The 14,174-nt window shown below is 46.1% G+C and overlaps 1 protein-coding gene across 1 annotated transcript; it reads right to left on the bottom strand.

Annotated features, from left to right (window-relative positions):
• Window positions 1-12,654: 12,654 nt before the first annotated feature.
• LOC138287078 (olfactory receptor 5T17-like) lies at window positions 12,655-13,593 on the bottom strand. Its single transcript, XM_069227438.1, has one exon. It carries the CDS (start codon window positions 13,591-13,593, stop codon window positions 12,655-12,657), a length of 939 nt encoding a protein of 312 aa, XP_069083539.1.
• Window positions 13,594-14,174: the final 581 nt, after the last annotated feature.

Genomic DNA, 14,174 nt, shown 5'->3' with positions numbered 1-14,174 from the left:
CTTCTCCTGATAAAAATGGCTCCACACTTATGTGGCTTAGCTAATCACTCTTGACAGGAGAGGCCCCAAAACACAACATGAAGACATCACTTTTTCAAAGGTAATTCGTTAGAGCATGATTTGTATATTTACAGCTCTAAGAATAATTAACATAGGTAGCACTGGTCACTAACTATATGTCAGAGTGGTTCTGGGGAATGTTGTTCACTGACTAGGTCTCAGTGTAGTCACCTGTGACCTTGGAAGAAGCAGACAGTGAAGTAAAAGGGTTTATGAGAGACTTAACATCCTTAAATTTAAGGTAGTTCAGACAGTTGAAGATAGTGGTGAAAATGTGCACGTTCATTCTGCAGATTACAGCAAAATATTGCCATTGGTAAAAAGACAAATGTGATGTTGATGAGCTTGGTCACGAAAAGCCTAATTTCTTAATATCTGCCTTAAAAATAGTTTATAGTGGCTTTTAAAACAATTCCAATTTTGTAATTCATTAGTAAAGAAAGAGTTTGGTAGACTCTTTACATTCATTGCTGTAATAACTGTGAGCTATCAGAGGTTCAGGGTTTGTGAAAAAGGAATTGTGCTTAATGTTTTATCTAGCATTCTTGGATAAGCCGGGGGATTTGGCATCACACAAATGTATTTTGTTTGCAGTTATAGGTGTAGAGGCGAAGATGGTGAGTTAATAGATTCATAGCAAATTACCGTATGAAAACTTAGAACTAGCTAGGCAGCTTCAACCATATGGTAGATCTAACAAAAGAAAATATCTAACAGTGTGTCGTTCTGGGATAATTTACAGACTATGATTTGCAAGAGGGCAAAAATATAACACTGTAGATCAGACGCATGGTTTAGAGTAGAGATACTGATATACTCTCTAAGGCTGCTGCAAGGTGGTTAGTAGAGCTTTAGAAAAAAAACCACAATAAAATAAATATTAATACATATCTTTATACATATATTTTTTTTAAAACACAGCAATCCCAGTAAGGATGTTAACAGTCTGGGTCTTGTTAAGCTCGGTGGCAAAGCTTACATAGGTGCAAATATTAGTGTGGGATCCTCCAGTGTTGGAATAGTATAGTAAAAGGTAACGCACAGTGAGAAAAGCATTAATTGTAGGAAACATAGGCCCTCATTACAACCTTAGCGGTAAATCCCACTTACCGCCGTGCTGATGGCCCTCAAGATACCGTGGCGGCGGCGGAAATCCACTACGACCCACATTTCGTAATCCGCCACAATACAGACACCCACACAAGCCTGCCACACCAAAGGTCAGTGATAAACTGGCGATAGCAAAACCTACACCATGACGCCAACAGGAATACGCCCACACTATCACGACCCACGAATCAACGTGTCATTCAGCCGTGGTGATCCATTGGAGGTACACACCGCGGCGCTCAAAAAAACACACACATTTACAAAACACAACCACATTGGACAATTCAAAATACACAGACCTGATACACATACACACACCACACCCACACACTCACACCACTATAAAACACACACTCATTACCCACAACCCCTTACAATGAATTTTTTGGAAGAAGCAGAGAGACAGAGAATAGCAAACACAACACCATCACTTATGCAACATCCACGCACCTCAAAGAACACACACCAACACAACACATCACACAGCACAACACACATCACCTCACACATCACCCACACCATATTATGGCACCAGGTTTTCTGAAGAGGAGCTCAGAGTCATGGTGGAGGAAATCATCCAGGTAGAGCCACAGCTATTCGGATCACAGGTGCAGCAGACATCCATTGCAAGGAAGATGGAGCTATGGCCACGAATTGTCGACAGGGTCAACGCAGTGGGACAGCATCCAAGAACACGGGATGACATCGGGAAGAGGTGGAACGACCTATAGGGGAAGGTGCTTTCGTGGTATCCAGACACCAGGTAGCAGTACAGATAACTGGTGGTGGATCCCTACCTCCTCCCCCACAACTAACAACATGAGAGGAGCAAGTCTTGGCGATCATGCATCCTAAGGGCCTCGCAGGAGTAGCAGGAGGACTGGACTCAGGTAAGTCATATCTTTACTACTATATCCCCACCACCCTACCTGCATGCTATCACAAACTCCTAGCCCAACCCTCACACCCATCACCCAAACACCCCACAGATATCCCACTATCACAATCCACACATCCCAAAACCAAGGCCTGCATGTTACACCAATGCATGGACACCAGTCACCAAAGCATGTCCAGTACAGATGCTCACCCAGGCCCCAAAATCACTGTTGGACCTGGCCCTTTTACAGGGTCATTCCCCAGACTTTTTGCTTTTTGCCTCCTTATTTTCTGACCTTTGTTGGCTGACGTTTTGACTCTGAGCACTTTTTCACTGCTAACCAGTGCTAAAGTGCATGTCCTCTCTCTTACACATTTGGTATGATTGGATTATACCTGATTGGCATATTTGATTGACCTATAAGTCCCTTGTAAAGTGGTATCCCTATACCCAGGGCCTGTAAATTAAATGCTACTAGTGTGCCTGCAGCGCTGCTTGCGCCACCCACTGGAGTAGCCTGTCAAACCTATCTAAGGCCTGCTAGCGCAGAGCCTGTGTGCGCAGTTTTCTGCCACAGGGACCTGGCATCTAAATTTACTTGCCAGGCCCAGAACTCCCCTTTTACTACATGTAAGTCACCCCTAAGGTACGCCCTAGCTAGCCCTTGGGACAGAGATGCCATGTATGTAGAAGGCAGGACATGTGCCATGTTGCGTGGCCTGTCCTGGTAGTGACAAACAGCCTAACTTGATGTCTCACTGCTGTGAGTGCTGCCTCCTCATAGGATTGCATTGGAGATGCCCTGCCTTATGTGTAAGTGGTATTGTCTGATTTATGAGGGGTAGCGTAGGCATGTTTGGTATGGTTGTTATAGTGGTAAGAAATGCTGCTTACTGGTGTAGGTGTATTTTTTATTACTATCACAGAAATGGCACTTCTAGAAAGTGCGCATTTATCTGTGCTTATGACTTTGGTGTTTTGCAGCTTGTCTCCAATCAACGTCTGGGCAGACTGACAGTTGGGTCTTTGTGCATACTTCTCAGACAGCCTGAACACAGGGAGGGCGGAGGTGACACAGAGGTGCATCTACATATTGTAAAGCCTTCCTGGGCTGAGAGAAGGGAGAGGCGGGGCACACCTGCATTTGTAAAGACTGTGCCCTGGCCTCACACAACAGGGTCGTTAACCCCCCACTGATGTTTGGAGCCTGTGCTGAAAGGAGAGAGAGGGCACTCCCAGAACCAGTTGTAACTGGCTGGAACCTCCTCTCCCTACCATTGTAAAACACTGTAAGAACTGACTATAAGTACAGGGGAATTTCCCCCACAATTTGAACACTCTTGGAACTGGATCCTAGACACAGAACGCTGATGCATGGACTCACCAGGAAACCACCTTGGACTGCTGCTGTTGTGCTGACCTGTGACCTGGCTGGTCACTAGAAGGAACTGCCACCATCTGCACCCCTTCTGCTGGCCTGTAGCTGGGCCCACCAGCCCTGTGCTTTCTCTTGCCTTATTGTTCCCAGGGGCAGGGTGCTGTGGCCCCTGACCCCTGCCACGATCTCTACAGCTTGGTTTGTAGCGCTTGGGAAAATCGCTCTTGCTGAAATCCTGCAGAAAGATCACCGCCGCAGCCCAGGCTTTTAACTTTGCCCCCAGCGCTCTGAAAAGCAATTTACTTCTGCCCAAGGACACCGCCGCAGCCCGGGTCGCAAAACTTACTTTAGCGATTTGAAACGCGCTTTATTTTCATCCCCCCTGAATCACCGTCGCAGCCCGGGTTGCTGGGCTCTCATTAGCGTGAGGTCCGCGCTAATCTAAATGCCCCCGGGGCACGAAGATACACCAGCTGGAGCAGGCGTTCTCCTAACAGCGCCCCCGGGGCACGGTCCGCTCGCAGGAGCGCCCCTGGGGCACCAGCCGCCTCCTCTTTCCGTGGAAGCATCCTGGCGGCCGGGGAACAGCTTCCAAACACTTGCGCACCGCTTCGGGTGCGAGCGAGTGTCTCCTCGGGCCCCCAGAGGGGTCCGAGCTCACCAGGATCATCCAGCAGGACGCGGGGAAGGCGCGGGGAGCGCCCCTTCTCTGGTCTCTGCCCAAGGAGCAGAACACTCCTGTGTTTGGGCATCTTTTCTTCACGCCAGCATTTTTGTCTGTACTTCAGCCGGAATCGGGAAGGGAGATCTCGCCGGAGGTCCCTTCCCGCTTGTACCCTGCAACTGTTGCTGGGCCACACCCAGCCCCCATCCCACGGACAGGGTGTGAGGAGGCCGAGGCAGGCGCCCACCACGAGGTAGGCCCCTGTTTTGCGCACAGGAGCGCCGGGGGCCACGTGCTGGTCGTTAGGCACTGGAAGTGCCTCTCCAGCCAGAAACCAGGTACTCTTTAGGATATCTAGGCTCTAGGAGCCTAATACAGACTTGTGGATGTTTTCCATTTCCTACTTCGTTACTGTGCCTACATTTATGTGCTTGTGTTCCTTTTATGGGCATTTCTAGCTGATATGTAATTATATGACTTGTGATATATTCTCTAATGGTTCTTTTATTGAGGGATTGTTCATGACAAGTGCATATATCTTTTACTCTAATTCCTGACTACAGCTTATGTTGCAGAATCCTGAGTACTTACGTGTTCTAATGTGACAACTGCCTATTCTTGCAGAGTATTAGTAACTTGTGTAACATTCTGATAACTGCTAAGGTAGCAGGGTATTACTTACATGTAAGGTTGGTCTAATTATGTTTTGTGCAATACTTTTTACATAGCTCAGTGTTGTGTTTACTTTGTGGTGTACACTTTGCGTCACGTGTGTTGTGTGTGTTGTGCAAACGCTTTACACATTGCCTCCAGGTTAAGCCTGACTGCTCGTGCCAATCTACCAAGGGGGTGAGCAGGGGTTATCTTGGACGTGTAACTCCCTAGCCCTGACTAGAGTGGGTAGGTTCTGCCTGGCTGAGGTGCATACCCTAGCCAACCAGAAACCCCATTTCTAACAATCACCAATCACACAAGGGCAAAGACAATAAGCCAAGCACAGGAGCAGAGGGTAACTTACACATTGTACAAGATGGCACACACAGATACAATAACTATGCATTTACAACCCAACAGGACCCCTACCTAACGTCACCGGACAGGAGGTGCCAGAAGAGGCCCACAGTGATGACAGCAGCTCTGCATGCCTGGATCAAGAAGACCAGCCCGGCCCATCAGGGACCTCTGGACAGTCTGTTCCCCTGCCACTGTCACAAACCATCACTGAACCTCCCCCCTCAGTAAACACCACCACAGCACCCACCCAGCGGGCCCATCCCTCTGTCCCCAGGACACGTCAATCAGCAGTGTGTCCACCACTAGAGGGACCCCAAGCAAACCCACGAACCCAAGACAATCAGGGACCTGGGGTCAGTGGCAGTGGGCACACGGTTCAGGGGACAGAGGCACAGGATAACAGGGAAGCTGGAAGGACTGCTGTGCGACAGGGGGAGGACAGGCCCAGGGAACCCACTCTCCACAAGGCACTCTCCAACATCATGGGAGCATTCCACCATTCCCAGGATACCATGGGCAGGGTACTTGCCAAGTTTCAAGAGACCCAGTGGCTGCAGGAGGAACAGTACCTGGGGATCAGGGAGGACTTGAAGTTCATTAACACCACCCTGGTCCCCATTGCAGGGGTGCTGCAGACATGGCCAACACCATGAGGGACACAGTGGCACACCAACGGGCCCCTGACACTAGCCTGGACGATGAACAGCCCTCCACCTCCACCGGTACTAGTGGACAGGACGTCCCGCCACAGGACCAACAGGCCATCAGCACCCCAGCCCCTGCAGAAGGAGAACCAGCCTGCAAACGGTCCCTGAGATCCAGGAACAAGACAGAGAACATTGCCAAGACCCCCGCCAGAAAGTAAGACTCTTCTGATTGTCACCCTTCTGTCCCACTATGTCACCCTGACAACCTTGAACTGTTATTACTCCACTTCCTATGCCCCCATGGACAATGCACCTGTGAAACCAATAGACTGGACTCCACCATGGACATTCCTCCACTATCACCCCAGCTCATTGCACAGCCCCCTCCACTTATTAGCACAGAAATAAACACCCTTGAATCACAAATCAATCTGGAGTCAGTCTTTACTTTCACAAATGTGTTATTGCAACCTCTCAGAAAAATAGCAATGTCAATGTTCATTTTCACATACCAATGTTCGACAGTTGCTGGGCAGCAGTAAACATAGCAGAAGGCAGAAAGTGAAATCTGTGAAATGGAAATCAACAGTGAACTGTCAGGGTCCATACACAAAGGTAAAAAGGCAGAATCATGCAATGTCCTACTGCAGTCTGATATGAGCGGATCAGTGCAAGTCTCTTACCTGTGTCTCACTGGAAGTATTGCATGATGATGTTGTTTCGGTTGTCTCTATCTTCTTCTTCTACCTCCTCTTCTTCACTGTCCACAGGCTCCATAGCTGCCACAAGACCAACATCAGTCCCATCCTCAGCTGGCGTCGCAAAGCCAGGTTGTGCAACATACAGCATGCCACGATGATCTGGCACACCTTCTTCAGTGAGTAGTATAGGGAGCCACCTGTCAGATGGAGGCACCGGAACCTGGCCTTCAGGAGGCCGAAAGTCCTCTCTATTATCCTCATAGTTTACCCATGTGCCTCATTGTAGCGTTCCTCTGCCCTTGTCCTGGGATTCCTCACTGGGGTCAGTAGCCATGACAGGTTGGGGTAACCAGAGTCACCTGCAAATATCGAGGGACAACTGTTAGACACACACCAACCCTTAGGGACTCTACCATACCCAGACATCTATTTAAACTGTGTGTAGAACTTGGGCTCACCAATTAGCCACGCCCAGTGCCTCTGGAGTTGCCCCATCACATAAGGGATGCTGCTATTCCACAAAATGTAAGCGTCATGCACAGAGCCAGGATACTTGGCATTCACATGGGAGATGTACTGGTCTGCCAAACACACCATCTGCACATTCATGGAATGGTAGCTTTTGCGGTTTCTGTACACCTGTTCCTGCGTGGGGGGACAAATGCCACATGTGTACCATCAATTGCACCTATGATGTTGGGGATATGTCCCAGGGCATAGAAGTCACCTTTCACTGTAGGCAAATCCTCCACCTGAGGGAAAACGACGTAGCTGCGCATGTGTTTCAGCAGGGCAGACAACACTCTGGACAACACGTTAAAGAACATTGGCTGTGTCATCCCTGATGCCATGGCCACTGTTGTTTGAAAAGACCCACTGGCCAGGAAATGGAGTATTGACAGGACCTGCACTAGAGGGGGGATTCCTGTGGGATGCCGGATAGCTGACATCAGGTCTAGCTCCAACTGGGCACACAGTTCATGGATTGTGACACAATCAAGTCTGTAGGTGATAATGATGTGTCTGTCTTCCATTGTCGACAGGTCCACCAGGGGTCTGTATACCGGAGGATGACCCCATCTCATCATCTGCCCCAGCGGACATGCCCTATGGAGGAGAAGGGTGAGCAGAGGGTCATACACCACATAGGTTTTACAAGGGTGTTTTGAACAATTGTGCGCTGTCTGTCCGTATTCCTGCACAAAAGTGATGTGACGCAGTTTGTTGCCCTGCCATGTGACCCCCTGAAATGGCAGCTGCCTGACCTGTAAGGAGGGACAATGGGAAATGAGGTAACTGCGCTGGCGCTGTGCAGCGTCGCGGTAGGCGGACGAAGACCGCGGCACAATTCAGCTTTGGTTATCATTGGCCCCTATGGTTCCATGAGCCAATGACAATGTACACCGGCGGTGAAGGTATGCACTGCCGCGGACGTGACCGCCATTTTATATCTGTTCACTCACTTGATACCTGACCTTCAACAGGAGAGGACCTACACTGCAAATGCTGCTGTGACCTGATTCTGGAAGCGACAATGGCTACAGTGTCTGGGGAAAGGGCCCCTGCCTTCACCGTGGAGGAGTTGGACAACCTGGTGACTGGGGTCCTCCCCCAGTACACGCTACTCTACGGTCCTCCAGACAAACAAGTGAGTACACTGTGAGCATGATGAATGGGACATGAATGTATGGAGTGGCGTGGATGGAAGATACGGGGGTGGGCAGATGCCAGCATGTGAGAATGGTCAGTGTATGTGTTTCTGGGCCAGGGTGGGAAGTTGTGGCCAATGAGTAAGAAGAACCGGGGGAGTAAAATCCATTCTTACTTCACTTTTCCTCTAGGTCAGCGCCCACCAGAAGAAGGGTATTTGGCGTGCCATTGCCAAGGAAGTGCGGACCATGGTGGTCTATCATAGATGGAGCACCCACTGCCGCAAAAGATGGGAGGACCTGCGCCGCTGGAGCAAGAAGACGGCGGAGGCCCAGCTGGGAATGGCCTCCCAACATGGAAGGGGTGCCCGTCGCATCATGACCCCCCTGATGTACTGGATCCTGGCGGTGGCATATCCTGAGTTGGATGGGTGCTTGAGGGCAACACAGCAGCCACAAGGGGGTGAGTACAGTCTCATTCAGCTGACTCTGCGCGCTTTATGAGGTTTCTGGGTGGTGGAAGTGGGCTGTGAGTTCCCCTAGGCCAGGACAAACGTGCCAGGGTAGATCCATTGTTAGGCAGGCTCAGTGGCACTCCAACCCCAAAAGTGGTAGTGGCCATCTACACCTAGTCAGGCTCCTGTGGGTTCCATGTGTGCATCAAATGGGTCTAGGCACAGTCCCCCATGGGCATGTGATTTTGCCCTGACCTGTTAGTGCATGGCCTAGTGCATAGGGCTGCTCCCTGTGTGTTGTGTCTGCCAGCGGTGGTGTTGTTGCAGGCATTGACCATGTGTCTCTTCTGTCTTTCCTCCCCTTTTTGTTTTGTTACTGTGTCCTTGTGTGCATTAGCATCATCTGGCGGAGGAGCATTGGCACCGGAGCAGGAGGGAACTGCCACCCACATGGCCCAGGAGGGTGAATGTACAGAGTCTGAAGGCACAGTGAGATGGAGGGCGAGGGGAGCTCCACGACGGGGACATGAGGAGACACCAGTGACAGCGACTCCTCCTCTGATGGGAGCTACAAGTGTTGACTTACATGTCCCCACAATCTAAAACAGGGGGTTGAATCAGTAAAAGCATGCTATACAACAGTTAAGTTACTACTAGTAGTGAATTTACAACCGTATTCGACGTTCTGCATACCTGTCAGAGACCTCTGCTATCAAAGCAGAGATCTCCACAAGGTAAAGCATAGTGAAACGTTTAAGAAGTTATTAAAATGGAATAAAATAGAGAAACATGTGAAGTTACATAATAATGTTTATATATTTACATATATATATCAAAAGTAGAATATGATACATTGTTACTAACTTAATTTTCAATTACAGATGTGATTATTTTGAGTATATTAAACTTCAAATACAATTGGTTTTCTGAACATTAATTAAAATTCACATTTGAAGCAGAACAACATATGTTTATTATGTATTTAAAATAAAAAATACTTTTTTTAATAGATAGTAATACTACATACATTTTTAAATATGAAAAGGGTATTAACATATCTTAAAATAAATTAATATTTTTATTTTTAGAAAATGTTTTTTCATGTAATATTTTTTAAAACAGTTTAAATAACTTAATTTATTTTGACATCACTTCCTGAGGGCTTTATTTTAGGTTCCTATCACAATTATTATTGAAGGGAGGGTGCTGCAGTACCAGTGGTTTGCTATTGGTGGTGTTGAACTTACTCTGCCTTGGACCTCTGAACCCCATAGGAAATAAGATTAAATTAAATTAAATTAACTTATTTTGACTTTGAACATATATGTACAATTAATTTGATGTTAACACATTTAAATGTAATTTAAAATATAGATTAGTATATGATAAACTATTTTGATATTAATTAATTTAAAAAACAAATGTAAATTTAATTTGAAGAATTCATTTAAATGTACTTAGTTCTATCTATCTATCTATCTATCTATCTATCTATCTATCTATCTATCTATCTATCTATCTATCTATCTATCGATCTATCTATCTAAATGTGTGTGTGTTTTTATTACCTAGGTAGTTATAATTAGGACCAAGTTTCCATAGAAAGAGTTTTTTTTGTTTTGCTAATAATGTTGGTGCCGGTTGATGAATCTAAACAAAATCTTCCAAGAAAATAAGACGCTCACTTGAGCTGCTATTTGATAAGTTTCGGGGTGATCAGTCCTGGGGAGGGAGGGTGAGAAAAAAGTGAGCCGAAAGTCCTGGACAGAATTACACCAAATTTGGCAGAAAGGTAGATACTGGTCCAGAAAGCAACCTTTTTTTGTTCTGGTGTAAATTTGTTCAGTAGTTTTAGAGGCATTAACTGGAAAACAAATTTGTATATATAGGGAAGTGGATCCGTTGTGACTCCGCTGTGGATCGCCACGAAAACGCTAGCCACACAGAGCAGTGTGATTGGCTGGATGTAAGCTTTACAGAAAGTTGAGGCCACCATTTTATCCACCGGCAACCATCCTGGGGGGTGGATTCATCTGCAAAAAACAATACAAGGGGTCAGAGTAGAGGTTCTCTGACCCCAAAGATGGAATGAAAAGGTTGTTGATGGATAAATCATAAGTTTAAATAGGTGAAAACACCTTTTTTTTCATGATCGTGGAGTCACAACTCCATCACAGCACTCAGCGTGGCCCCCCATGTAACGTTGTAACGGAGTCGCCAAACCTGACGATAAAAGAAAATATATATATATTTACACACATTCTTTGTTACACAGTCTGTGACAGACAGTCAGACACTCACTCATCTAGTTATAGACACAATCTGACCATCACGCACCTACTCATAGACCCATCGAGGCTGTCACTCAGCCATTCACAGACCGATTCAGACCATAATACACCCACTCGCCGACCCACTGAAACTCTCAGGCACCCCCTCACAGGCCTAGTAACACCTATACATCCACTCATAGATACACTCACAGACCTGCTCAGACACTCACACACCTACTCACAGAACCTTTGAGGCCCTCAAACACCCACTGAGACACTCATACACCCACTCTTAGATGTACTCAGACACACATGCCCACTCACAGACTCGCTTAGTCACACACCCACTCACAGACTCAGTCACACACTTATGCACCCAGTCAGAGACCCTCTCAGACTGCTATGCACCCACTCACAGACCCAATCAGATTGTCAAGCACCCACTCATAGACACACCCAAATATTAAGATACCCACTCACAGATCTAGTCACGCAGTCATGCACCCAGTCACAGACCCACTGACACTTATACACCCACTCAGAGACCCACCCCCTGAGACCCTCACACAGCCATTCGCAGACCCACTCAGACCCTAATACACCCACTCACAGACCTACTGAAACTCTCAAGCACCCACTCACAGACCTAGTGACACTTATACACCCACTCATAGATACACTCAGACACACACTCCTACTCACAGACCCACTCAGACACTATTGCACCCACTCACAAACCTGCCCAGACACTGACTCACCCACTAAGACACTGATGCATGCACTCTCACACCCAGACAGAGACTCTTACAACCACTCTCACCTCCAGATACATCCTGTTGCACCTATTCTCACACTTAGAGAGACAGGCTTCGGCCAACTCCCACAGTGCACAGCCAATGGGCCATGTTCAGAATAGGGTTGGGTGGTTAGGGGGATTGGCTGCAGGGTCTGGCTGCAGGCCAGGCCTTCCGGACATCCCCTGCCATGCACAGGCAAAGGATGTGCATGATGCAAGGTTGGGTGATTATAGGGGGTTGGTCTCGAGGCCTAGTTGCAGGTTGGATTAACGTATAGTGATAAATATTACTATACATAAAAAAAAAACATAGAAATTCACTGAAAAAAAACAAACGTTACAGGGACATTATACTTAGGAAATAGAACTTAAAAAACAATAGAAATTCACTGAAAAAACCTAAGGTTACAGGGACGTTATAGTTAGGCTAACATTTTAAAAGTACAAAACCATAGAAATTCACCTGTTATAGTTAGAGTTATCTCAAGTAACTATACTTCGTTCCCTAAGGTGACTATAATTCGCACCCTCGCCATGCACTGCTAATTACCCCACAAATTAAAGCACTCATGACATTTTTGATGACATTACTGATATCATCTATGTAATATTTGCAGTAAAGTTTTTGATGGAAAAGCTGTGCATGGTGGGGGCGCAAGTTATAGTTACCTTAGGGCATGTGTTATACTTACTTGAGATAACTCTAACGATCATATGTGAATTTCTATGGTTTTGTACGTTTAAAATGTAAGCCTAACTAGAACGTCCCTGTAACCTTTGTTTTTTAATTGTACTATTGGATTGTATTGTATTACATGATTTATTATTTTTTTCATGTTTACACGTTTTCGATGCAGTCCAGGACCCAGAAGGTCATTACCCATGTTTTGTTAAATGATATCATATCAATGTTAGTGACATAGGTAACTTGAATTCTCATTGTGGGGTAATGAAATTATTTCTGATGCAGTGATAACAAAAGTTAATTCCTGTAATTATAGATGTCTTCGCAGGAATCAGGCTGTCCTTATCTGGCGCCACGACATCTCCTGATGCTTTTTCTCAAGGCTTGTTTGATCTCCTGGTTTCTCAGACTCCAAATCAAAGGGTTGAGCATGGGAATTATCACCATATAGAACACTGATACCACTCTATCTCTGGTCATGGAGAGTCCTGAGCTGGGTGTGGCATACATAAAGATGAGAGTACCATAAAACATAGAGACACTGACGAAGTGTGAGGAACACGTGCTGATGGCCCTCCTTCTCCCATCAGAGGAATTGATCTTTATGATGGCAGCGATAATGAAACCGTATGAGACAAGGATAATGCTAACTGAGGCCACTATCATTCCTCCGACTACAACAACAAGTAAAAGTTCATTCAGTCTGGTGTCAGTGCAGGCAATCTTCAGGACTGGAGGGACATCACAGGCGTAATGGGTGATAACATTTGACCCACAGAAGGGCAATGTAAAAGTCAAAAAAGCATGGAAGAGTGCGTTAACTAAGTTAATCCCTACTACTGCACCAACAAGGGAAAGACAGACTCTGCTGTTCATAATGACTGGATACAGTAATGGTTTACAGATCGCTGTGTACCGATCATAAGACATGACCGCTAAGATTTGTACCTCTGAACCTCCAATGAGAAATGATGAGAACATCTGCATTGCACATCCAGCAAAAGAAATAGCCTTCCTCTTTGATAAGAAGTCCACAAGCATTTTGGGCACCGTGACAGAGGACACAGCAGCCTCCACAAAGGACAAACAACAGAGGAAGAAGTACATAGGGGTGCGTAGATGATGGTTCAGCCAGACCAACACTATGATCCCTATGTTGCATTGTAAGGTAATAATATAGACCAGAAGGAAGAACACGAAGAGCGGAACCTGTAGTGCGGGGTCCTCTGTAAGTCCTAAGAGAATGAACTCCGTCAAGATGGTCCAGTTACCTGTTTGCATCATGTGGGATAAAGGAACCTTCCATGAAAAACAAGATTAAGAAATGAGGAGTCAGATTTAGGCAGCATTGTTACACACAGAATTGTCATAAAAGATAGAATGTAAATAATATAACAAAGTTTAAATAGAGGTTCAGAAAATTTTAACTCTAAACATTAACACCTACATCTTGATAATGAAAAAACTACTTGGGACAGTATTCCAGTGGCCAGTTATCAACCGATTCCTCAATGGGATTACTGATAGCCTGGGTTTTGGTAAATCTCAATGGAGAATTAAATGGTGTTATATCTTCTTGGAGAACAGCATGCATGTACCTGACATTTCATGGTGAGTCCAACAGGTTTATACCCTGTATTGCCCACAGACAATTTGTTTCCTTCCAGCAGGTGAAATCTTTGGTTGAAATACCCCTGACAAGAGATATTTTGCTACACCGATATTTCCAAATAGGGCTAGTAACTCCTGTTAAAGGCCATTTCGAATAATTAGGCCACTTGTTATGAAGGCCTTTATGTAGAGCCCAGAGCATCATTCTCTTTAATTTTATTGCTCTATATGTTCTTAAACAGAGAAATATA

Source organism: Pleurodeles waltl, chromosome 4_1, assembly GCF_031143425.1.
Source record: "Pleurodeles waltl isolate 20211129_DDA chromosome 4_1, aPleWal1.hap1.20221129, whole genome shotgun sequence".
Classification (NCBI taxonomy): domain Eukaryota; kingdom Metazoa; phylum Chordata; class Amphibia; order Caudata; family Salamandridae; genus Pleurodeles; species Pleurodeles waltl.
The sequence above is the reverse complement of the archived record's forward strand: the minus strand, read 5'-3'. Positions and strand labels throughout refer to the sequence as shown.